We start from the raw sequence: 26,246 nt of genomic DNA on the forward strand, positions 1-26,246 counted from the left end.
GATTAATGGGATTAATGGCTTTGAGAATTGTATTTGAGAAGTCTTGTTGAGTATCATGACAAAATCACATTGCCTGGTGTATGAAATTAGGAGAATCTGGGATACTTGATGCCAGGAAAGTCTCATGGGACACCTATCTCTAGTTTTGAGGTGCAGTTAGGTGCTGAAGACTTGCTGAAGAATACATATCATTAAGTGGGAATGCTGATTTTCAGGGGAAGTGAACAACTACTAAATTACGTGCAGCATATGGATTTACATTTGGATGACTGCTTTTGTATCTGGGATAATTCTTTGGTTCATTAGTATTTCATCAGCTTTTGTAAGGCATTTATAAAAAGCACGTTTGCAGTCTTGCAAAATAATCATTAACTTGGGGATGTTCAAGATAGTGATGATACTAAAATTGGTGCCATCTATGTATGGAAGTTTAAAAGACCTGTATTGATTAAGGTTAAGCTGAAAGGTTAATAATAGTTTGCTAATAACAGGTAATTCCTTCCAGGTATGATTCAGTGTTACAGTGAAGTAAAGTGCTACTAGCAAAATTTGGAACTGACTATATACCAAATGCATGAGACAAGTAATAGGTAATAATAATTTAGTTCAAATGTAGCATATACCTATTATATCCAAAAGTAGTGTGAATAGCATAGATTTTACAAGTTTAAATGAAACTCTTAAAAGACTGAAGTTATCGGTTGTAAAGAATTTTTGTCTGCCTCATCTTAGTCATTTACTTTAATGTAGCCTAAAGTAATTCAGTTACATTTTTATCTGGCAACTGAAAGAGGGAACAATTTGAAATTCACATTCAATGTTACAAATTATATCTTGCTAAATTTGATTTAGCGACACTTTTAATAAAAAGTGATCGTTTGTTGATCACTAATCATCAGGATTTATGTCATAAGCCGGCAAACTCAAAACTAATCCAAATCTTCAATTACAGCATAAGAACAGGAAAATAAAAACTAATTGTTCCATTATTTCCAGGTAATATGTCTTCTTTTACCTATCACTAAACATAAAGAAATGCAACATGAATTAAATACTACATAAATATCCAGATGGTTAAGCACTGTCAGATCACTAGTAGAGTAATTGCCATCAGTGTCATGCGACTCCCTCTTTCTGTGTTGTTTTCACAGACCATAGCACACAAGTTTCTTTTTGTTTGATGGAAGGGAAAGCCTTGGGTCCTTACACATTCATATAATTCTGTAAGGGACTGAACAGGCTGCAGAGAATGGCGTATTCCTATGGACCGCTGGTCTGTTGATAACATGCCCATTTTCAATATTGGTCTTTTCAGCATATAGCCGATAATACTGAGTGTACATAGTATGTGATATTTAGGAATCTGTAAGTTGTCTGCTTTTCTGTCTTTGCAACTACAAACCTCACTTGCTTGATTCAGTAGTGAACAGTGGGAGAGAAACACTATCTCTTACCATATATTCCTGTGATGATGAGCAACAGAAGCAGGAATGTTTTATACCTGAAAGCCAGGACCATTTACTTAAGAAAAAGAAGGGGAATTAATTTTGAGCAACTGAAAGGACAGATTTTACCACTACTATGGCTGGGAAGGATAATGTAGCCAGTCAGTGGCAGTTATGTCTTGTCAGACTGATGAAGGGTCACCTTTTTGCCCTTAATGTTCTGGACTGCTATAGAGCAAAAACTGTTTGTCACTGATTTTCTACTGCTCTGTTGCTGCTGTAAGGGAGCAAAGCAAAGTATTAATATGTGATAAGGGACCATATAAAAGTGCTGATGGCAATCCTGCTTGTACCGAGCTCATGTTTCGGAAATTCAGAGTGAAAATAGGATTGAACTCATTTCCAAGTCATTGTTAGTAGTTTCCTATATTAAAAAAATTCCTGGAGGAATTCTCAGAAGCAACAAGGCTCTTGGGAAAGTTTCTCAAGTGATAATGTATGTACACAGTGGGGAATTTAGTGATTTTTAATATGATGCTCTTGTTTCATAGAGCCCAAAATGAACTGAAGCTTGCAGAGGCCTCATCCATAACCTAATTTTCTGAACTCAAAGTCTGTTCTTCATCTCCAAAGTCCACTTTGTCTTACCAGTGTTTATCTTTGCGGTGGGAAATTAACTGTTATTGATTATACTAAATTTCATATGTTTGCAATAGACCTGCCTTCCTACAACAGACTGCAACAGTCTGAGGTGTTGCTGATATCCTTATGTGAGGCACCAAACTTCTGTCCCATTGTCTTGATATTGTAAGGAATTGGAAACTGCTAACTATAGCAAGTCCTCCTTAGGCCCTTCTGCTAACCTCTGTGCAGTTCCAGTTGTCTGTTACTTAGGTTAGGGACACAAGTCAGCAAATCACAAGAATTGTTGTTATAAGTATACGGTCATTAATCCTGTGGGCTTATGATAACATAGCCACTCAAGGGAACAGTTCTTTGTTTTCAGCTTTGTTGCTGTATGATCAGTGCCTTAGCAATACTGATTAGTAATTGCCATCCTGTTCTGTACATATAGCTTATTTAGACTTGATTAATGCCCATGAAGTCAATGGGAAATTTCCTGTCATCATTCAGTCAAAATTTAGGTAGGAACTGAAAACAGAAACTGATTTATAACTGTTGTGGTTGAAGCCCAGCTAGTAACTCAGAACCACCCAGCCATTGGCTCACCCCTCCACCCTTACCCCTCCAGGTGGGATGGGGAGAGGAATCTAAGGAATGTAAACCCCACAGATTGAGATAAAGAGTCCAATAATGAAAGTAAAATATAAAATTACTGCTACTAATAATAATGACAAGGGAAATAACAAAGGGAGAGAATATAAAACTAAAAGGGGAAAGGAAAAAAAAAACAATAAGCACAAGTGATGGACAATGCAAATTGCTCATCACCCTCTGACCAACACCCAGCCTGACCTGAGCAGTGATCTGCACTTTCCAGCTAACTCCCTCCAGTTTATATACTGGGCCATGACATGCTGTGGTATGGAATACTCCTTTGATGAGTTTGGGTCAGGTGTCCTGTCTCTGCTTCCTCCTGGCTTCACATGCCCTTCCTCACTGGCAGAACTAAGACATTGGTGTGTTATCAGCATTGTTCTCAGACTAAAGCCAAAACACAGCACTGCACCAGCTACAAGGAAGGAGAAAAACATAACTGGTACAGCTGAAACCAGGACAACAACATCCAGTGGTCAGGGAATGAATGATAACCAGCTGGTCTATGTGCGATCTGATGGCATTAACCTTTAGATCTGAAGACATCATGGGCTACAGTAATTTGACAAATGTGTAATGTACTCTCTAGAGAGCACCAGTAAAACAAAGTTGTGCTTTCCTCCCTCACAGCTTAAAAATGGAGCCAAAGACCAAAGGATTAAAACAACAACAGCAGCAACATAAGAAACTACTGGCTGCCATGCTTTCTCAAGATTCCTTTGATTCTGCTCAAAGCACAGCTCCATCTGTAACTGAAGAAGATATTGACAATGAAGATGATGCAATGGAACTGCTGGGTAACTGCAAAAAATTATGTATATTTTCTGATACTTTTTTATTATAGATTAATCTAAAATGTGTAATAGCTCATTAAACATAGATTAGTGTGAAACTGCTGCCTATGTCTGAAGCTAAAGTATGCAGCAGCTGCGTGAAGGTTTAACTTGGAACTTTCAGGACTGAATGTAATGAAGACCATGTATGTGTGTGAGTAAACTGCCAGATGCATCAAAATACCATGAAATATCAAACGCTTCAGGTGCTAAAAGTAATTAATTTGATTTTCTACATAAATTACTCGCAGGTTCTACTTGGAGAATGTATTTATGCATAAGGAACAGAATCAGCTTCACTGGCTTTCATCCTGTTCTTCTTTTTCTTAGCTGTATCACAGTTCTAACTTCAATGGATTTTATTTGACACTTACTAGCTACAAATAGCTTATGCAATGGGAATTTGTAACCTCTTGAGAGGATTTGATTGTAATTTTCCAGTAGGCTGTATTGTATGTTAAATTGCATTCTAGAAGGCTGTACATTCACTGCTTCCTCCCTTTCCTAGAATTACTAGTTGTGAGAAGAGGGAAATTGTTGAAGAAAGTTAATTAATAGTCTCTTTTCTGCTATTTTTAAAAGCTTCAGTGTAAGACATTTAAAAGTAGTAATGGATTTTTTTTTTTATTTTTTATTCAACTTTTGCTATATAGAACTTTATGTGGGATCAAAGCATGGAAAATATGCAGTCTCAAGATAGCTCAACGTTCTTACACTTATGAATTCAATCACAAACTCTTTCCTTCAGGTTGGACCTTAATCTAAAAATCAGAAAAACAAATGGTGCTCAACTTCATTATATTTATGTTGCTTCCTTAGCAGCCTTCATAGAATCACAGAATAGCTGAGGTGGACTGCTGGAGATATCTAGTCCAACCCTGTCCTCAGTGCAATCAGCAAGAGCAGGCTGATCTGAACATTGTTCAGTTGGGTTTTGACTCTCTCTGAAGGCAGAGACTACAATGTCTCTGGGCAGCCTGTGCCAGTGTTTGACCATGGTCGTGGTAAAAGAGTTTTTTATTATGCTTAAATAATTGTAAATTAATACATATATTCTTTTTTTCAGTAGTTTTAAGTGGTGCTTGCATTTGTTTCTACAAGAAAGAAGAGATAATGGGCTGGATAACTCAGGTGTCACAGTGAGTCAGTTTTTGTATTAGGAAGAGGTCACAGTGTTTGTGACTATGGGCTTGCAGTCCTCATAAAATCAACTGGTATTTTCAGAACTAATCTGCGCATTCCAGTAAAGGCCATAATTACTCTGTAACTGCGTTACCTCCTTATTTCCTTGTGCAATTTACAAACCTTTCCAATTTTATCAATGTAACATAAAAAGAAAGATGAATGGGTGTCTTGTGCTGACATAAATCACAGAGCTCCTATAGGATTCTGTGGCATTTGGAAGCCACAGTAGATAAATGTGTGTGTAGTGTTATTGTCTTCATTATGTGTCACATACAGTATAAAATCTTGTTAAATTCTGTGGTGATAGTGAGGAAAAGGTGTGCAGTAGATATGTAGGTCTTTTTGTCCAGATACTTGCATCCCTGGAGGTATCTGGAACCAGAAAGACAGTATAAAAAAAATTTATATTCTAGTGTCTTGATGTTTGGGCCGAATGTTATCTTTGTACGAACAAGTGAAGTTCTTGGGGATTTGGGGGGTTTGGTTTATTTTTTAGTGAAGATTTGATTGTAGAAATCCATTCTGAATTTGTGCCATGCAAAACCCGTAACATTTTTCTATCGTGCATTTCAGGAGAACTGGCAAGGCTTATACAAAATCAACTTAAAACTAAGAGATGTCACAAACAGGGCTTCTGGCTCAGGTGTTATATAAGTGATTCTGAAGCACAAAATCGTGGCGTATTTGATGAATAGCCATGCTTATGGAGATTTGATGCAGCCATGTTGGAGTAGTAACCACAGATAGGATACATCTCGGTGTTGAAAGTGCTGTGCTTCTGCAAGACTGGCTGTTAATTTTAATTCTCATGTTGCAATTTACTGACAGTATGTGTTATATATTTGATATAATAGTTAGATTATATTGTGCGGAATTGCTCAAAACTTGAGGATATGACAAAGTGCTACACAGGAAGGGTGTTCGATTTTCTTTTGAAGGTAACATAGAGAACTTAAGTTTCTATTAGCAAACACAGCTATTTTTCATTTCTGTATTTTCCAGATCAGTAACTGTATGGTACTGGGATTGAATTTTTTTATTACTTACTGCATTAATCTCTTAACTGCTTTTGATGGTTTTTACACTGCTTATATGCAGTGTACCTAATTTCAGATCATGGCTTTCTGCCATCACTGAATTGCAGGGCACAGTTGTATATAGGTGCTTCATTGTTCCCTTTAGAATTCAGTGTTTGTTGCTTATTCGGCCTTTTCTTAAAAAAATTACCTCACACTCCTAAGCCTGGATTCTGGGAAAAAAAGTTCTACTATTTGTAGCAGATAACTTTAATGCATACCCTACTTACAATGCAGGTTTTTATGGAACACTAATTTCCATCTTTGTGTGCGTTCATGAGAATCTTTTTTAAAGTTTGGTTGGTTTATTTAGATATCAAAGCATGAAACTTACTGTTGGTATGTCTTCTTTAAAAAAAACCTAAACAACTCTTAGTACTCATATGAGAATTGTCAATAAAAGTTTAGCTAGAATCTAGCTAGAATCTAGATGAAACAATTGAGTTGTTATACTTCTGAGGAATCTATTTCAAAAAGAAATATATCTGCAAAAGAATATTAATGGGTCTACATTCTCATGTCAGTTACCACTCTTTCTGTATAATGTAAGATGGCTGTTAACACACTGGTAACTTTCTAAGTGAGTCAGTTATGCAGGTGGCTGAAATAGATTACTGGCAGGTAATGTCATAGTGGGAAGGATCTTCCTGACTTTAAAAGGCTGAGAACTGTAGCTGTAAAATTATATGTATTCATAAATGTAAAAGGATTTTTACATTTGAGGTCTGTGATTGAAAATTATATCAAGAGACTTGTTTTGTATATATCAGAATGTATTATGTTTTGTAAATGTAATCGGGAACTAAAGTAGTTCTTTGTGAACTGACAGTTTGAAATCGTGTTACGCTCTCTGTGGCTGTCCACTGGGGTGGGCTGAACTGTATTTTCCCTGAAATCAATGAGAGTATTGATTGATCAGTCACCAAAGCATGACTTGTCTGGTTCTAAAAAAACCAATTGTTTGGTTAAGTGGAAGTATATAATTTTTCAAATGCACTGCTATGCATAAACATACACATCGTAAAAGTATATTTTTTTTGTAGCACACTTGGACTTACGTATACATTCTTGAGCTTGTTCCAAGAAGATGAAAAAGAAATTCTGTATTGTTTTACACAGTATTGATATAGAGAACAAGTCCTGTGAAGAGCAGCTGAGGGAACTGGGTTGTTTAGCTTGGAGAAAAGGACGCACAGGGGAGACCTTGTTCTCTACAACTACCTGAAAGGAGATTGTGGTGAGGTTGGTTTTGGTCTTTTCTCCCAAGTGACATGTGATAGGATGAGGCAAAATGGCCTCAAATTGCACTGAGGGAGATTTAGATTGGATATTAGGAAAAAAATCTTCACTGAAAGGGTTTTCAAACATTGGAAATGTTTGAGTCATTATCCCTGGAGATATTTAGAAGGTCTGTAGATATGGCACTTAGAAACCTGGTTTAGTGGTGGACTCAGCGGTGCTAGGTTAATGGTTGGATTTGATCTTAAAGATCTTTCCTGACCTAAACAATTCTGTGATTCTATGATATTTATTCATAATGCTCAAACACCTCTTTCTTGTTGTTGCCCACTATTTATGCATGCTCACAAAATTAAAAAGCTTGCCATATGTTAATTATGCAATAGTTACCTATTTAGCACCACTCCAAAGATAAGTGTAGCCAGGAAGCTCACACAGGTGTGGTTGAAGTGAAAGGTGGTGATAATTGAACCCTGTTTCCTGCAATTGATGCATATGCCAGTCTGTATGACTCTGAGAAGCCTCCAGGATTTCAATGGAAATAATCACGTATGTGGGAGAAATTTAAGTGTTTGCAGCACCAAGACTTGTAAAACCATCTCTTCTTTTCTTTAGAGTTGGTTTCACAGTAACAGTGGGGTTTTATGCTCGATGTAGAAATCTTAAGTGAAAGTTCAGTGATTATCTGCTTCATGTATATTATGTGTAATATGCAGTAGCAAACCATAATCTTTAAAGACAGAAATGCACATCAAGAAGTAATATGCTTTTTGATTATTGCTTTGAGAAATACCTGATGTCATCTGTTTGCTTCAATAATTCTTCTACTCTTTAGAATTTCTTTTTTCCTCAAGATATTTCCAAAAGTTAATTACTTAATAATTGTAACACCCCTGACAGATTGGCTGATGATATATTTACGTTTTATGACAAGAGGAGGTAAATAGAATTTAGTAAAGATTGCCTTTGCCTGTAGGATGAGACAGGAAGTCTCTGCTAGTCTACCCTTTATATAGTCTAGACTGGTTTTCTAAATACTTTAATGAAAGGGTGTCCAATCTGCAGTGCATTCAGTACATTTCCTCTGGTTTAGCAGACGTTCTTGATGTTCCCATTTTCTGGAGGTCTTTGGCAACATGCAGGAAACAGAGTCTAGACCTGACAAATTATTCCACTATTAGCAGTAGGTTGTTCCTCTTTATTGTGTCTCCCAGCTGGACAAAAACTTCTCCATTATGTGACTAGAATACATCATTTGCCAGAAGAGAGGCCACAAGGCCCTGGGAAAGATGGCATGTGAGTTGCACTGCATTTTCAGAACAGTTTTCTGGGGTTTAAGTAGAGTGGTTGTGTGGGAGAAAGCTGTGTGAATTGCCCATCACGACTGCTTTAGCTGACTTTTCTTTTGTGGAAGTTGTTGGGAAATTGACAACAATACCAGGGAGCATCTGCTGTGTAGTGCATGCATAGAAGCTGACACCACTGGAAGACAATAGGCCTCTTCTGCATACAGAGGCTGGCTATACTATACATTGCATTATACATACTAACATTGGACTGACCTCCCGTCATGGCATGTTATGCTGCCCAGACCCTGCCATGGTAAGGCTGACCAGCATTAAAGACCTTATTGCTCTTAGAAGTAAATAATTTAGTTTCTCTTACAGGTAAAGAATTCCAGTCAGCATTTATACCGTCAAGCAAAAAGATGCTCACATGACAACATGGTGGTTCACTTTGAAGGTAGAGACCATGCAGCTGCTGTGATGGCCAAATGCCAGGTGGGAATTGCCTACCCTTATGATACACAGCATAAGAGAATACAGACCTGTGCCTGCTCATCTCTATTATTATGTGGATCACAAACTCCTCATTGTTGATAGACATCAGGTTCAAATCGCCAGCGAGAAGTCCGTGTAGCAGAATATTTTTGTGCCACAGGAAAGATAATTCCTCTGTCTAGTCAGAGGCAGGGATCACTGCTTTACCCCAAGTCATGCAAAAGTGATAATGGCAGTGTTGTCTCATGTTCTTATTGCTGAATGCTGCTTCTTCAAAAGTTTTGATGAATTTTTTTCCCCTGTTTATTGTTGACCCCGGCAAGCAGCTAAGGACTACAGAGCTCTTCAGTCATTCACTGCCCCACAGTGTTAGGGGGGAGAGAATTAGGAGAGCAAAAGCAAGAAATCTAATGGGTTGAGATAAAGATAATGTAATAATTGAAAGGAAAAAGAAGAAAAAAAAAAAAAAAAGCCAAAACCTAAACCAAGTGATTCCAAAACAGTTACTCATCACCTCCCTCATGTGGAACAATGCCTAGCCAGTCCTCAAGTAACTTTGAGAAAAAACACACCCCAGTGTTTGTTGTTGAGCATTAAATGGCCTAGGATATCCCTTTGGTCAATTCAGGTCAACAGCCCTAGCTGTCTCACTTTTAGAGCCTCTTCCCCAAGCTGTGGGGCAGAGTGGGAAACAGAGAAAGCCTTGACTCTGTGCAAGCACTGTTCAGCAATAGCTAAAACACTGGTGTGTTATCAACAGTGTTTTAGTCACAAGTCTAAAACATGGCACCATGCGGGCTACTATGAAGAAGATTACCTCCATCCCAGCAAGACCCAGGATATCCCTTAAAGATATTTTTCCCAAGTCACTACTGTCTTTTTAAAGACTGAGAACTTGTATTGAGATGATGGAAGGTTTATTCTGCTCTGTCTGGCATCTCAGGGACGTAGTTCTTGTTTGTGTTAGATAAAGGCTTCTCTCCTCTTCCTGAGATAGGTTGATTAGTGTGTGGTTAGATCTCTTTCAACTGTTCTCCAATTTTTATCGCCTTTCACTCACAGCTGATTCTGTTCTTCCCCATGTGTGTTTTAGACCATTAACTGTGGACTCCAGAATGTCTCTGACATTTGCTTTGTATTTCTTTGCTTCTTAATTAGTCTTTTTGTGTACAAAAGCCTTAGCATACCACTGAGAAGTGACCATAGTTGTCACAGAGGATACAGTTTGGAAGTGATGGTGTCTGACTGGGATTCTTATGCTATTGTGTAAGGGTACCGTCAGAGTTAAAGACTGAGATCCTATAAAGCTCAATAGAGAGCATTGTGGTTATTATTCAGATAACTTCTGTGGACTTAGATAAAGACACATTCTTTCATTCAGGAGGTCGTATTTGCAGTAATTTCTCCTTTCTCTCACTATTCTCTTTTAACATAGATATACTCTGTTATTTCTTTTAAGGTAGTTAGTTATGTGAAGTTCACCTGGAGGGATCCATGTGCAGGATGTAATCTGGAGAATGTGTAATAAATATTGAAGTATAGTGGAAATGGTAGGGGGGGAAAAGAGCAGCAAAGAAACCACCAAGGTTGTGAAAAGGTATTTCTCTTTTCAGAATGAGCAATTATGGATCACTTGTGTTTTAATGTTCAGGTTACAGTGAATAGCATGCTCTAACCCCAGTAAGTGTCATTAAATCTTTATCTTTTTTGCTTTTAATGTAATAAATATTAAATTTTAAATAATGTATATACTATCATTATATATAGTATATATAAAAATATATATTATATATAAATTTTTATTCGTGCTTCAAACAATAAAGTAAATGCTGATCATTTTTATGCAAATGTAGTATACAAATAATGCCGGGATTGGTAAATCACGCAGAGTAATTATTTTCACAAAACAGCTAAGGTGAGAAATAATGTTAGAAAATGGGAATTTATTCTTTTTCTATGACATTTCACTGAAATTTTGACTACAACATTATTGCAGATGCTGTCAATAGTATTTTTTACCAGATTCCTTGGTCTGCAGGACTACTGTGTAGAGAGAAGCCGTAAATTTGAAATCTACTACTAATTTTAAAGCTATATATTCATGCATTGTACTTGTCACTGACACCTGTGTAGAATTTTAAGGAATTGCATACTTAGTATTTTTTTCAATCTTCCAGTATACAAAGTTCCTGAAGCAAGAGAGATGCTCAGGTCTGTTCAATGTCATTCGTGGAGTTCACTGATTTCAGTTCATCTTGTTGTCCTGTGGTAAAAGACAGCAACATCAGTGAGAATCTTCTAGCTGATCTGAGTTTAAGCAAAGCTCTAACTGGTTATTCGAAGAACAGGGATTTGGTTTTTAAAGTCTTAAAATAATGGAATCCTGCTCTTGAATTTTGCTGTTGGTAGTACTACAGGTGTTTGATGTTTGCATAGAATTTTTAGAATGACAATGACTTCTAGTAAGCTTAGTAAGTTATATAGTTTTGTTAAGAGGGTGTTTGTAAGGTTAGAGTAAATTATGAACTCAATTAGTCACGTCCCATTGCAACACATGTAGTTATTTCTGGCTTGCTAAGCACAAAATGGTTGAAACTGAAGTTGATTGTGCTTCATATTGCTAAAGGGAAAACAGAGATAAAACCAATTAGAGATACTAGCTTCTCTTGAGTTGAAATGCGTTATGTGACCTAATAAAAAGCTTTGAAAAAATTATTAATTTTCAATAAATAGATACATACTGAGTATCATGATGTGCCCAATCCTGAAATGTCATTTTTTTACAGTTTACACGAGGAACCTTGTAAGGCCTTCCATCTAAGAGAAGGACACTCTAACCGAACATACAACCTGAGGACTTTGCTGTCACCATCCAAGCTTGCTAGGCCCTGGCAGATAAACCTCAGGTGTAAAGGGTGGGGCCAGTTCTGTGCGCGCTGTGCCTCACCTAAAAAACCCACTGCACACGCCCGAAGGGTTTACCCACACTTGCAAAGCCCTGTAGTGACAGGCAAGGGACAAAACGGCAGGTGGTAAGGTGCACTGGAAGCCACAGACCCAACCCTGCATGCAGGCGGTTCATGACATTGGTCGCTTGAGATTGACCCAGGAGATGGCAGTCTTGTTTGGAAACGTCCTGAATGACCAAGCAGCCTTTTTTCCAACTGGATTTGCCTATCCCACATTGCCCTTTTAGTCTTCATCGCACTTGTAGTAAGCATGGGTAAAGCCCTTCCCGAATCTTAGTTCACAAAGACAAGCCATCAATCAACAGGAGGAACCAAAACTTATTTTAGATCTGTACCTAAAAACGGAGTGGGGACTCTCTGTCCCTACTAGTCCCTATCCTAGTCTCCTGACTGTCCAGATGAGAGATCTAAATGTCTATTACAGGCCTTCTTAGAGCCTGGGATTTCTTCTAACAGAAGGCAAGGGGACACAGCAACCTGGTATAGATCACTCATTATGATGTGATATTGACCCTAATATCATTGGACTGATAATTTTTCTAGCCTGTCATGTTTAATGGCTGTGGAGACACAGAGGTCCCTTTAAAGAAACTATAGGAAAATGCTTCCTCCCACCTCAACACCATTTACCAGACAGGAAGCTGACACTCACAGCTAGGTGTATTTCCCTTTTTTTTTTTTCTCTGCCCACCTCCAGATGTGCCAAGAACATCGGGTGTCAGGCAAATAGCAAAGAGCTGTTGTTGAGTCAAGTGGCATATTTTAAATAACATTCTGAGCTATGAAGTTTAGGGAAGTAGCTTTTCACAAGTTGAACATAGTTGTTTTGTGGAGTGCATTGCTACAGAAGATTGTGGAGACTACAAGTGTAAATATAGAAAACTAGATAAATTCATAGAATATAGATCAGTTCTACTTTACTAGATATGTTGGTTCAGGTACAGTCCCAAATTTGGAAATTGAACATAACAGAGGATCTATGCTGCTGGCTACTTTGAGTCAGGGCACTATGCTAGTTCACAACTCAGGTCTGAGCTGGCTCATGTTCAGCAGCCATCAGTCAGCACCTGCAGGTCCTTTCACCGCGAGCAGCTTTCAGCCACTCTGCCCCAAGCCTGTAGCATTGCATGCGGTTGTTGTGCAGGACCTGGCACTGAGCCGTGTTGAATTTCATATAACTGGCCTTGGCCCATTGATCCAGACTGTCCAGATCCCTCTGCAGAGCCTTCCTGCCTTCCAGCAGATCAACACTCCCACCCAGCTTGGTGTCACATGCAAACTTACTGAGGGTGCACTCGATCCCCTCCTCCAGATCATCAGTAGAGGTATTAAATAAAACTGGCCACAGCGCTGAGCCCCAGGAAGTACCACTCGTCACCAGCTGCCAACTGTATTTAGCTCCATCCACCACAACTCGTTGGGCTCAGCCATCCAGCCAGGTATACCCATGAGCTGGGCTATGGGATTTTATGCATGCCATCACAGTCATGAGAAAACATTTATCTAATATATCACTGTCCTCTCATTCTCCTTCACACAGCCAACTGTCTTTTGATGTGGAATGTACTAGGTACAGTGCAGTAGGCAATAAGTACTAGGAACAATTTGGGGACTTCATATGGAGTAGTCACATGCAGTTTGATTTGAAGTTATAAGTATTTCTCTTATTGTTTGAAGTTAGGCAGTGCCTTTTCTGTATTTACTGTTTAGGTGGTACTCTTAAGATATTTCTTTGCCCTAAATCACTCATGAGTTCATTCTGGTGATAATTATTCCTGCTCTGCTAATAGTATGGGAAAATGACAGTTAAATAAATATTTATTCTCTGAGGGCTGATTCCCTGTCTCTCTTCCATGAGAAAATGGAAAAATTTGGCTTTTCTCTCTGCAGAAAATGGATTGCTTCTTGCTCATTCCGTCAGTCTGTACGTTTTGATTCCAGGATTTCCCTCCTCATCTATGCCAACTGCTTTTAGTTAAAGGTAAGGTGATGTAAAAGATGCGTGGGTAGTATCCATTACTGTTCCATTATCCTTCTGGCAAGCCTAAACAGACTAAAGCCAACTCTTAATTATGGCTTGCAAGAAGATTAGCATGTCCTAAGACTTGCCATCTGGTTTAGCAATTGTTATAATGTAAGTAAAAATTGTCACTACAGTTTATTTGTGCAGAACTGATAGAAGGAACATTCAAACCATATAGATAAATTATAGCAAGTTTCTGAAAGGCAGAAGATGAGTAATGCTGAATGTCAGTTTGTTACTTTGGAAATCAGGTTGTAATCTATATGTCATAGAATCACAGAATAGTTAGGGTTGGAAAGGTCCTTAAGATCATCTAGTTCCAACCCCCCTGCCATGGGCAGGGACACCTCACACTAAACCATGTCACCCAAGATTCCATCCAGCCCGGCCTTGAACACTGCCAGGGATGGAGCATTCACAGCTTCCTTGGGCAACCCACTCCAGTGCCTCACCACCCTCACAGTAAAGAACTTCCTCATATCTAACCTGAGTTTCCCCTGTTAAAGTTTGATCCTGTTACCCCTTGTCTTACCACTACAGTCCCTGATGATGAGTTCCTCTCTGGCATCCTTGTAGGCCTCCTTCAGATACTGGAATGCTGCTATGAGGTCGCCACGCAGCCCTCTCTTCTCCAGGCTGAACAGCCCCAACTTTCTGATGCTGAACACTAATGATGTTATAAACTCCAGAAGACTTATCATTTAGTTGTTAATATGCAGCTAATTAGTTCATCTTAGGTTCACTGATTTGCAGTGTGGGTTTGTGTGAGAAAAAAGACAAATTATTATGTCAATAATTTTACCGAGCAGAAGTAACTGGATCGTAAGGTCTTTGTTCAAACTGTAAAACTCTGCCATTTTTTTTAGTATGGGTCCTAGCATAATGAAATTGAAGTTGACAAGTACTGCAACAGCATGAGGAAATAATATTAGAGCTTCAGTTACACATTTTTCTGCAGAAGTGTGGGTATTTCAGAATAACTTGTATTCCCAGTAGAAAATAAAATAAATTAGTACTTAAAGCATTTGGTATCTCATATAAGTGTAATATTGTCTACTAAAGCTAGAATAATGAAATTAGAGGAAGTATCCATGATTTAGAGAAGAAGTGATAGTAAAGTTAGGAGAATGAATGGAAAAATACTGCTTTTTCCTCTAGGCTATGAAAAAAAAAAGGCAAAACCTCGTGAACAGAAATGTGGGTCAAATGGGAAGTTCAGCTTTCCTGAAGATCCAACTGCTGCAACAGATCTATCTATTTTGATGTGATTGGATATAGAAGCTTTTAGATAGCATGATAGTAAAGAAGCAGAGATGTTGCCTTTTTCAAGGGGAGGTTCAGCCCATTCTTACAGCTTGTGTTTGCTTGTAGCTGTGCGAAAGAAAAAGGAAAAAAAAGAAAAAAAAGAGTTCAATGTGTGGAGTACAGTACAGGGTATAAGTTGTGGTAGTAAAGAGATTGCAGAAGTTATGCTGCAGGAACTCTGGCAGCTAAGAGCAGATGACATTCCTTTAAAGACTGTCCATTGTTCATAATGTAGGGGTCCTACCTATTGAGTGAAGCTGAGGCAACTCAGTTTGTTTAGCACAGAAAAGAGAAGGCCTAAGGGGGACCCAAGAGCACCTCCCAGTGACTAAGTAGAGGCTCCTGAGAAGGAGGTACACAGCAGGAAGGTGAGTGATACTAGGTATAAATTGAAACAGACAGGGTTCTGATTAGATATAAAGGGGGAAAAAAATCAATATGTGGATATTAAACTGCTGAAATGGGTTGCCCAGGGAGGTTGTGGAGTCACTGACCTTGGATGTTTTCAAGACTCAACTGGATAAAATACAAAGCAACATGGCTGACCCTACTTTGAACAGGAAGGTGAGCCAGATATCTCCTGAGGTCCCTCTGCACCTTAATGATTTTATGAATTGCTAGCATAGGGAGGGCCACAGGCCCATGAACTGTAATTTTGTTTTACTCTACTTGTAAAATGCTGAAAATTAAACCATTAGAAACTTGATGTTGCTCTATGTCTGGGTAAACGACTGTGCAAGTTAAGTATTTTACCAAACAGAACAGACAGGCAAAGAGACTAGATCTAGATTTCAGAAGGAAAGTGAAATAGGTAATGAAATAGAACACTTTCGGTGTGATTAGAAAGCATGCAGAGGGGTTTAAAATACTAGATGGTTTGGATAACCTATATAAGAAGCATATCTGTCATGCAAACATGCATGAATGATTGCTCTAGTCCCTTATTCCTCTAGTAACATAACTATATTACTTAACATAAAATGCCAGTTTCAAATCTGGTAACAAGTATTACAGGTGCAAGCTGAGCTTTTGACTAACCAGTAGCTGATTGCAAGTTCAGTCATGCAGAAGGGAGATTTGTTTACTGAATGAGAATTGTATTGGCCCTTTAGTAGTGCCAAAATTCTATCAAACCGCATGGTTATCTCCACAATGTGATGAAAATAAAGCTGCAAGCTGAATTCAAAATCAAAATGTTGATTTGTGCTTAGAAAGAAAAACAGATGAAAGAAGGAGAGAAGAAGAAAGTTGAAGAGTAGTGTCAAGGTAAGCACTCAGGGGAAAACGTATTTTTATGTCACAGTTTAGATATTGATACACTAAAGTAGTTATACAGATATTAAGTTATACAGTAATTATACAGATATAAAGTTAATATAGAAGCACCTAGACAAGTAGTTACAGCCTGTTACAGTTCTTTCCCTCATCTGACCCTTTCATATGGACTGAAATATCTCAGATATAATCCAAATAGGAGAATGACAAGATAGATTGAAAAGTCAGTCCTCTAAGCACAAAGTTGAAGGCATCCCAGACTGTGTGATAGAAAAATGTAATTACCTAGAAGAAACAACCACTTCTTACAGGTTAGATGAGTGTACTATTAACACCATGGGTCCAGAGAGAACAGTCCTAATGGAGAACTAAAAAAAAAAAAAAAAAATAAAATAAAAAAAAAAAGATTAGTGAATATCCAAAAAAAAAAAAGCATTTGGATTTATTTAGGAAAAATTGGAAACTTCCTCTGGTAGAATATGAAGATGAAAAGTGAAGATGAAATATGGGTGTATTTGGTACAAAGAAACATCACCAAATTATACATGCAGGCAGATATCTCTACAGAAAATCGAGAGCAACCTCATGTCTCCAAAATTCCTGAAGTAGACTATAGATAGTGCACTTACCCATGGTACAGGTGACAAAGCAATGCTATTTAAAATGCCATGAATGTAATACTTTTGAAAAGAGATGTTTTTGTGACCCATACAAAATGGTCACGGTTACTGAACAAATGAAAGATAATGTCTTACAGTAGTGTCTTACAGACAGATACACATTCATACTGTTCACTGCTGCACCTGCAGAGTATGTACAGCACTGACATCTTGGAAAGTGAGGAGAGAAAGCTGCAGAACTAGAAGGCTAGTGCTAGGAAAGGAAAGGTGTGTGGGAGCTTGGGAGCCAGAAACACCTTGACCCTTCCAACTGCTACACAGCCTAGTCAGGAAAATTTGGAGTCTCTGCCTCATTTTAAATTTTCTGTTTCTCATTCTTCAAAATTCATTAACATGATTGTAATATTGCTGGGGCTTATATTTTTTTTTTTTTCTAACAAGAAATGGAAGCAGGAGTTTGCAAACATTTACATTTTTGTTCAAATTTGATGAGGTTAATATTAAGAAAAGAAATAATCCAAATGCAAAAGAAACTTCTAATGGATATGTAATGTTTTCATTTAAATTAATGATGGACAAGCTACATGAACAGGGGACAATAATGAAATCTTCTGTTTCTGTGTTGACCTAACATAAAGACTTTTGCTTGTTTTCTACAGTACCTTTCAGTACTGACTCGGGCTAATACCATTAGCCTGTGACACCCTGGAAGAATTTATTTCCAGTTCCAGAAGGGAGTTTCCTGTAATACACTGGAGATAATAGGTAGAATGCTGTAGATTATGCATCACTAAGAGCCATGGGCTATCACCTCATGTGCTTTCTGCATACAGAGATGAACATGATTCCAGAGTGGACTGAGAGGCTCCTGAGGTAGGGGTAGCTGCTTTGATCATATTAGTTCTGGGTGCTGCTCTACATTTGCAGCTCACTCTGTATGTCATTGGTGCTGCAATGATACCTTTATCCTGCTGCAAGCATGTTATACTCTGGAGACATTCTAACTGGGATACTGTGATTGCTGTTTATTTTAGAATTCAAATGTAGGGGATTATGTTTCAGGTGAGACTTCTGCTGACAACCGTACATTTTATATGAATCTGCAATGTTAAAAGCCATGCAAAACTCCTGTGAATAGCACTGTGAACAAACTTAGGCTTTGACCCTGCAAACAGCCTTTCTAAAACAAAGAGGCTTTTTCTTAGTGCTTTAAGGCTGCTACATACTGTGTGGAATTTATGTCCATTTGCAATAAAATTGGACCCTATGGGTTACAGCCTGTCATTCTTACGCTATTTCATTTTGAGTTTGCAATAGTTTTTAGCTTATTTTAGAATAACCAGCCAACATAATAAATGTGATTCAATGGTTATAATAAATTTATGAAGATATTGTCTTTTAAGCATGCAGCTAGAGCTAAGTTACTTACAGGTTATTCTTTATAAACCTGTTCCATGTAGTTTATAGTAAAATGAACACAAATGTGCATGATTCTCCAGTTTAAAGATCTAGCTCCTCAGTCTGTCTCATGATTAGAAAATACAAATGTCTATATGGGGAATTAGATATGATTATTGATGAACTGAATTGGTTTTTATGGCTAGATGATGAAAAAAGCCGTGAATAGTGACGCCTGTATTGTCAGAAAGACGCTGTGCCCACCGGGGGGCGCTGGCGTTTTTCTTTATGGTATGATTAATCTAAATGTAGATTAGATGTAATCAATTTAAAGGGCGAACACAGCGCTTAACATTGCAAGAAAAAATTACCATATGTACAAGAAAACGGGAAAGAAATCAGTACACTACAAGCCTTTTATTTGCAAAGGTTGTAAAAATAAAATAGGTGCTTTATTCTAGTAAGAGATGTATGCAAATTTACACTGAAGATTGCATGTAACTGCAAAAACCAATAATCAGTTTTTAACTGATGTTCTGTAGCTCACTGTTGTAAGCTCTGATGATCTTTTTTATTACTGTTTGCAAAGCACATGATTTTTAAACCTGTGATCCATGTGCAGCCTTTAAAAGGAATATGCAGAACTGGGAAACAGGTTTTTTTTTTTTCTTCTTGAAATTGAAAAATAACATTTTCACATGAGGAATCAAATAACTTGTTCTTCTGTATATGGAATCAAGACATGCTGTAGTGTGCAGCAATATATTAGCTTTTACAAACCTCCGTTATAACCTGCATTACAGTGACTATCTTTGAAACTGCTCTGATTTGTCCATTATAGCAGAATGTGTTTCTTTTTGCCAAATTTTCCAAGTCTAGGTCAGTGATCCTGTAAGCATTGTGCATGACTCACATAATCATACAAATTGCAAATATCTGGCTTATGTCATCTAGATTATTGTAGAAACAAGTGAACTCAGAGAGCAACACTTGTCAACATATGGCAGAATCATATCAACAATTCCTGCCCATAAAGACTGATGCTGCTACCAATATATGTTCATAATTTATCCCAAATTTTGTAAGTCTGCTGGCAAAACAGTTACTTAAGCATAGGGGTGGGAATAAATATGAGGGAAAAGAAGTGCTAATATTCAGCTAGGGATGATAAGTTTCAATTTTTGCAAGAATGAACTGTTGTGATGCATTTGAACTTAATTTAATTTTATAGCATTCATAATTATCTTAGCATGTAGTTAATGTTAGACTTACAAATTGTGACAGATAGTGCTGGAAAATGATTTACAGACCAAAATCTTGACATAGTATATGAGGCAACATGCACTTAATTGAGTATGCATTAATGTGTAGTACCAAACCACAATTATTTGGGTGAGAACAAATCAACTAATTTGTGTGGGACAAAGGAGATGTGAAACACAAAGTGGTCATTAAAATGGTCATCTTTGATTCATGCTTCTACTGCAAAATTTCAGCTACAATGATTATGCAAAAAATCTGCTACAGTGATTATGGTATCCTTTTACCAGATATACAATTGATATTATTTGTAAAAAATGTTTATTGTATAGTAAGGGTGAAAAATAGAGACCAGTGAAATAAACTCTTCGAGAGAAAATGTAAATATCTAAAAATAAAATATAGTTCAGCATCTCAAACTTCAGCTGTTTTGAAATTAACCTTTTTACTACTTTCTCATGAAAATGTTTTTTGTTGTTAACAGAATTTCGGCTCAGCTGGTGCGTTCAAAAGACACACTGCATTGGAGTAGTAGGGACAGTTTGAATTTTTTTGTTTTAAATTTTGAATAAAAGGAGTGACGTAATTTTTGCAATTACCTTATGAACTGTATGTTTATCACTGTAAAAACTAAGAAGTCAGTGATACAACTGCTGTCAAACCTCTCTTACTAGAGCGCTTATGTGATTTGTTTTATTCTAAGATGTTGCAGGTCAAATGAGTTTAAAAGTCTTCCTTCTCTTTGGCGTTTTTCATTGTGTATGTATTGCTTTCTCTTTTCAAACTTCGTACTTTTAGTTTGTAGCACACCTGGTCCTTTGTTAGAATCATGTGGAAAACTTGTATTTAAAATGGTTCTAATCCTGCCACTGTTCTTCTGCTGAGTTGTTTAAGGTGTGACTGGTTTAGCTTCTGATTTTTTTTGTTGTTTGATTTTTTTATACAAAAGCCTTTTTTATATAACTGGCTGAGTTGAAGTCTATTGAAAGAAGGTAATGTTCAGAGAACTCATGGTTTGAATGAAAAAAAGAACTAATGTTTCCCTTTATCTTTTAAGGGAAAAAAAAGTAGTTTGTTTTGCAAATTATTTTGTAAAAGGAAATGTGGTATTGAGATATAATAGAAGCTTTTGACCTATGAATATGAAAGTCTTAACAATCTATAGTGTAAACCCCACTGCTGATTGATAGATTATTTTGTGTGAGTGTGTATGTGAATGATCACTTCCCCACAGAAGATTAGGGGAAAAAACAAGCTAACACTATTCAAAAGATGCTTTTAAATAATATCAGTTTCCAGAGCATAAGCATTGCCCGTCTTCCCTTCAGTGAGATCATATGTTACAGGCTACGATTGTCACTATAAATAGATGCAAGCTTGCATAGAAAATGCTTCTGAAAACCATCAGTACCTTGACTTAAACTGTACTTTAGAAAACAAAGCATTTCCCTGAATCTATAATGCAATTCAACTGTTAATTCCTTACAGATAAAAAGTATAGAATGGAGGATAGTGAATTATTTTGTTAGGGCATGCCATATATTGACTGAATTGAGTTGGAATGAGCAGGGAAATTAAGCAAGAGAAAAGAAAGACATAAGTATGCCTTAACAGGAAAAAATAAAGTGCATTTATATCGGATTTCATTTGTGACAAAATTACACATACAAAAGTGCCTCCAGGAGCAATACTTTTGTGGGCTCTATCATTAGTAAGTGGGTTACCAAATATATAACAAAAAAAAAAGAAGTTAATGTGTATGTGTAAAGCAGTAGGACATTTAATCAGCAATTCAGCACTACTAGGCTTAGGGTTCTGTTGCGTATGTCACTTGAGCTCCTTGTGCATATGTCTTAAAGGATATTTTTTTTATATATAATTCCATTTTTTTTCTTGTTCTCTTGTCTTTTCCCCCACCAAGCCCATCCCTCCCTTTTCTCTCCCTTCGCACTGCATTCCACCTTTTCTTTTTTCTGTGCCGACTGGCAGGCATGGTCTCAGTTTTGGTCCTTGGTAGAACAATATTGGCAACAATCCAACAGAAAATAATTGTTCTATTGTCCAATGCTGGTGGCTTTGAGAAGAATCTATTATGTAGAGGTGGAATATTCACTAGACAGGATACACCTGTCCATATTCCCATATTGTAGACAGAGTAAGATGCTAACCTAAAAGGCTTTTACTAACTGTGGATGAATCTGAAGTTTTGAGACACTATAAGGAGGTCACATTGATGGGATTTTCCATAAAAGTGCCGTTAGATGTCTGATAAAAATTAAGCTCTCATGACTTGCCACAAAAGTTTGGATTCCTGTTTCAGTGTCTGCAGTCAAAGAACTCCTTAGTGAAATACTTAGTTTTCTTAACATAGGCAAACATACTTTTCTGTTCCTAACCCTTAACAATTAATGAAGCCATTTAACTCATTAAATATAAAAAAAAAAAATAAAAAGATCTTTTCAGAAGAGGTGCAAGTAATAAGGAAAAATATGCTGAAATTGCAAATATTAATGTTATAAGAAACTGAAAAGAAGTCTTACTCTGGAGATTGTTCAGCAGTTGAAGTTGTACTTCTCATAAATGTCTCTATCTTAAATAACTTTTTTGGGGGAGATGGCTGAAGTAAATCTGCAGAATCAGATTAAGTAATCTGCACAATCATCATCCTTATTGGTGAGAAAAGAATCACTTTTTCCACCTTAAGTTCCATATGTTTATATGAATTCATTCAAGTAATCTCCAGCAGAATAGCCTGTAATGCATACATATATCTATATATACAGTATATTATATATATATATGGATATATTATCTTTTCTGTGACTACAGGATTTAGCTGTTCTTTATTACAAACACCAGGGTATTATTCACGAGACATTGCTATGAAGAGGAGGATTGCATCAAGAACTAGAGTTTAAGAGTGAATTTTGCAGTATTCTCGTAGTTTGCTGCCAGTAAAAGGCTAGGCCATTTCCTGTGACAAGTAGTTATATCTTCTGTGTTTCCCTATATGTCACTGAAAATGAGAGTATTTTTTCAATGCAGTTTTAGTTTTGCAATTGAAACATTTACAATTCGCATGGCTGTTTAGACATGCCTCAAAGAAAAAATGTGAATATTAAAGTGGGCTGAATAGCAGAAATTTTTATTATTTTCTTTTAGTGTTTGGTTCCAAATAGGATTGAAGCAAGAATCTTTAAATTTGCTCTTTGGCTGAAGTTGCCCAATTCCCCTGCTGCTGCAGGGGGTGAAATTGACATTCTTGTCAGTTTCCCTATTAATGGGAGCTGTGAAATTGACAAGAATGGCAATTTCATGGGGGAGCCCCTGGGACCTCCCAGACCTGTGTCATTCAGGGGCAGGCCCTGTGTGGATTGTGCAGACCTGGGCCACCAATCTCAGAATTTACAAGCGTGGTGTATGTCCAAACTCTGCAATTAGGAGACAGGGTTTTAATGGTATTTTGACTTAAATGTGCTGCAGGTAAACCTGATCTTTGGTTAGAGATAAACCTACTTTGAATAGCCTTCCAGCTCCTTGGAAACTCCAAGGCTCTGTGCTCTTAGGGGCAGATGCTGACTGGTGCCAAATAGGCTTTCTCAGGCTTGTGTGATAGCAACAGGCAGGTTCAGCATTACTAAGATAGGCCTTCCGAGATGATTGCTGATGGGTAGGAAAGCAGGAGTAAACCTATTCTGGATTGGCTGAGAAAACCTGGTATTTTTTGAATTAAATACGTTTAAACTTAATGATACAATACCTTTGAATATAGTGAAAATATTAGCATGGACATCTGAATATCAGTCATCACTGAAATACGATTGGTAACATTCAACTAGAAAAGATACCAGCATGAAATATGTGTGAAATACAGAACGGGTAACACCAAAGCTATCTTTTCATTTTCAGCTCAGAATTGCTTTTTCTAAAGGGAGATCTGAGCATCTGGAATACTGTTGTTTATCATAAACTACTTTTCTGTTTTCAGTGGTCCAGAACAGGTGCTCAGTTCTGAAAAGCTTGTGCTCTTTCCACCTCTATAGGCATTTCTTAACTAACAGTAAATACTTCTGTCCGTGGTTTTGCATATTTTAACAAGGTGGGCTTTGAGCTATTGTCCTATGCATGGTCAGTTAACAAAATGAGCTGAAATTTAGATACCGGATAAATAGTGCATGTACCCCCTAGGCATTGAATCATTCCTTAAAGGCAGTCTGCCTAATAACAGATAGATGGTTCTTAGCATTGAATCATTCCTTAAAGGCAGTCTTCCTAATAACAGATAGATGGTTCTTAGCTGTGAAATACATAATGTTTTCTTGGTGTAATCAGGCTGCATGGAAGGGTAAGCTGCCAGGATTTGTAAAACCCATTTAATATAATCAAGTGTTCTGCTGACACAATTGTGAATGCAAGGCAAAGCCACATTTCTTTACTATTATCTTTGCCACAACATGAAATTTCTGAGAGATTGTTAATTTGACTTTTAGTGGTGTAATATCATGTTTGTGCAGTATTTCAAGGTCACCTGTATATGAAGATTAGTTACGACCATGGTTAGCTTGTAAGTGTGTTCAGTGTCTCATTGGCAATAGTCAGTTAAGTTCTGTTTTGTTTGCTTGTTAACCTGTCCTGAACCACACATTTTACCAGCATATAATATATACGGGTCCAAACTTAAACAGGTGAAGTTCAGATTAGATATAAGGAAGAAGTTCCTTACTGTGAGGGTGGTGAGGCACTGGAATGGGTTGCCCAGGGAAGTTGTGAATGCTCCATCCCTGGCAGTGTTCAAGGGCAGGTTGGACAGAGCCTAGGGTGACATTAGTGTGAGGTGTCCCTGCCCATGGCAGGGGGGTTGGAACTAGATGATCTTAAGGTCCTTTCCAACCCTAACTATTCTATGATTCTATGATTATATGATTCTGTTCTGTGATTCTACATACTAGAGCACTTCTTTTGCACCCAGCCATTCCAAGAATTGTCAGGAATTACAAATGTTTAAGTATTTTCTTGTATGTTGCTAACATCAGTTTTGTAACATGTAAAATTACAGCTGGTATGTAATGCCCCAGTGTCATTAACTCCCACCAAATATCTTTCTACAAATATCTTTACTTGAAATATTACAGAGCCCAGCACTTACTTCTTAAGCAGCATCTTGTGTAATAGAAATAGAAAATAACCTTTTTTTAAAGTAAATGTTTATTTTACCTTAAAACTAAGAAAAATATGGATTTATTAGAAAATTTGTTTCAAAGGGTATGACTCACTTTAAGAAATGGTATTTAATTTTTTCTGTGAGTTTACTTATGCAGTTAGATTAATTATTAGTTAGCTAGTTATTAGGTCCGGTTTGGAGAAAGAAGATGTCAAAGGAGTTTCATATAAATATTTCACAACTTCTGCTAAGAAATAGGGGGTTAGGATGTGAACTATAATATTGCTTTTGAGGTTGATATTAGGCTCAGACACTAAATACTTAATCATTGCTTTCTCAATATTTCATAAACCAATCATTTTTGCAGGGGGTGGTGTCCGCCTTTTTTGAAGGTGGATGTTAATAGCAGTGTCAAGTTTATTTTTCTCCCTAGAAAGCTATAAAAAGGGGGCTGTTCTAGAGTCTAGCCTTCAGTGCAGCTTTTTCTTTTCTTGTGTGTGTGTAATTGTGATTCTGTGAAGGTGTTGGCAAAATAAAATTGAAGACCTTAGTCAAAGCCTCTCAAAGGGATTCTAAGGAAATAAAGTAGTCTTAAATTGAAAAATATAGTGCTGTCATGGATTAGAAGCTGCCCATGTGGCAATATAATAGCAACGAATAAATACATGATGCTTTTGAATATTTATTATTTTAGCAATCCAGTAGCAGTCGAGTACCTCTGTGAGAATGTTATTGTTTCTTTTCATATTATTCTCCACTGGGAGGTAGGTGATAAAGTGAAATGATATTTATAATGTTACACAAAAATGTCCAGGTTGGTCAAGACTGAAAACAAGTGAAGAATTGTCTAAAAATGAGAAGCATGACAGTAGATTCATTTTGTGGTTGAGAAATGCCAGGGAACATATGAGAGAGCAGGATTTGAACTACTGCTACAATTTTCAGACTACTAAATTACCATGAACGGTTGTCGCAAGATGTTCGCAGGCCTGTAACAGCTGTGACCATAAGAGGAGCCAGGTACCTTTGACCTGTGCTATAAAGTCAATGTGTAACCTTGTCTGCGCTGCATATTTTGCTCACTTTCAAGTCTCTTTCAGTTGCCCCTGTGTGTATCCAGTGATCTATCCCAGTTTGGTGTAAAGGTTTTCTATTCTTGGCACCCTCATCTCAGAGTGGATACAGCAGAAGGGAAGGAGTTTGGAAAATGTGAGAGGGAAATGCCTGGAGACAGACAGAAGTTGAAGACTTTTATACATATCAGTTTAGAGAAGGAATGAAAAAGGGCATGCAAAATCGTTAGTGAGTATAAATTGATTCTTGTTTGGCTTCTGACAGACTTGCAGCAGGAGATTGTTGGCTGAAGGTTTTGCCACCCTTGGCCATCTGCCTGACCCT

General features: G+C 37.3%; 1 protein-coding gene across 1 annotated transcript in view; it reads left to right on the forward strand.

The window, feature by feature from the left end:
* C2H8orf34 (chromosome 2 C8orf34 homolog) overlaps positions 1-26,246 on the forward strand; it is a 154,560-nt gene that overhangs the window by 61,870 nt on the left and 66,444 nt on the right. The window contains exon 7 of the mRNA XM_065668407.1: positions 3,354-3,520. Coding sequence (XP_065524479.1) covers positions 3,354-3,520 — 167 coding nt within the window. The remainder of the gene's footprint in view (positions 1-3,353; positions 3,521-26,246) is intronic.

This window comes from Lathamus discolor, chromosome 2 (assembly GCF_037157495.1).
Source record: "Lathamus discolor isolate bLatDis1 chromosome 2, bLatDis1.hap1, whole genome shotgun sequence".
NCBI classification, from domain to species: domain Eukaryota; kingdom Metazoa; phylum Chordata; class Aves; order Psittaciformes; family Psittacidae; genus Lathamus; species Lathamus discolor.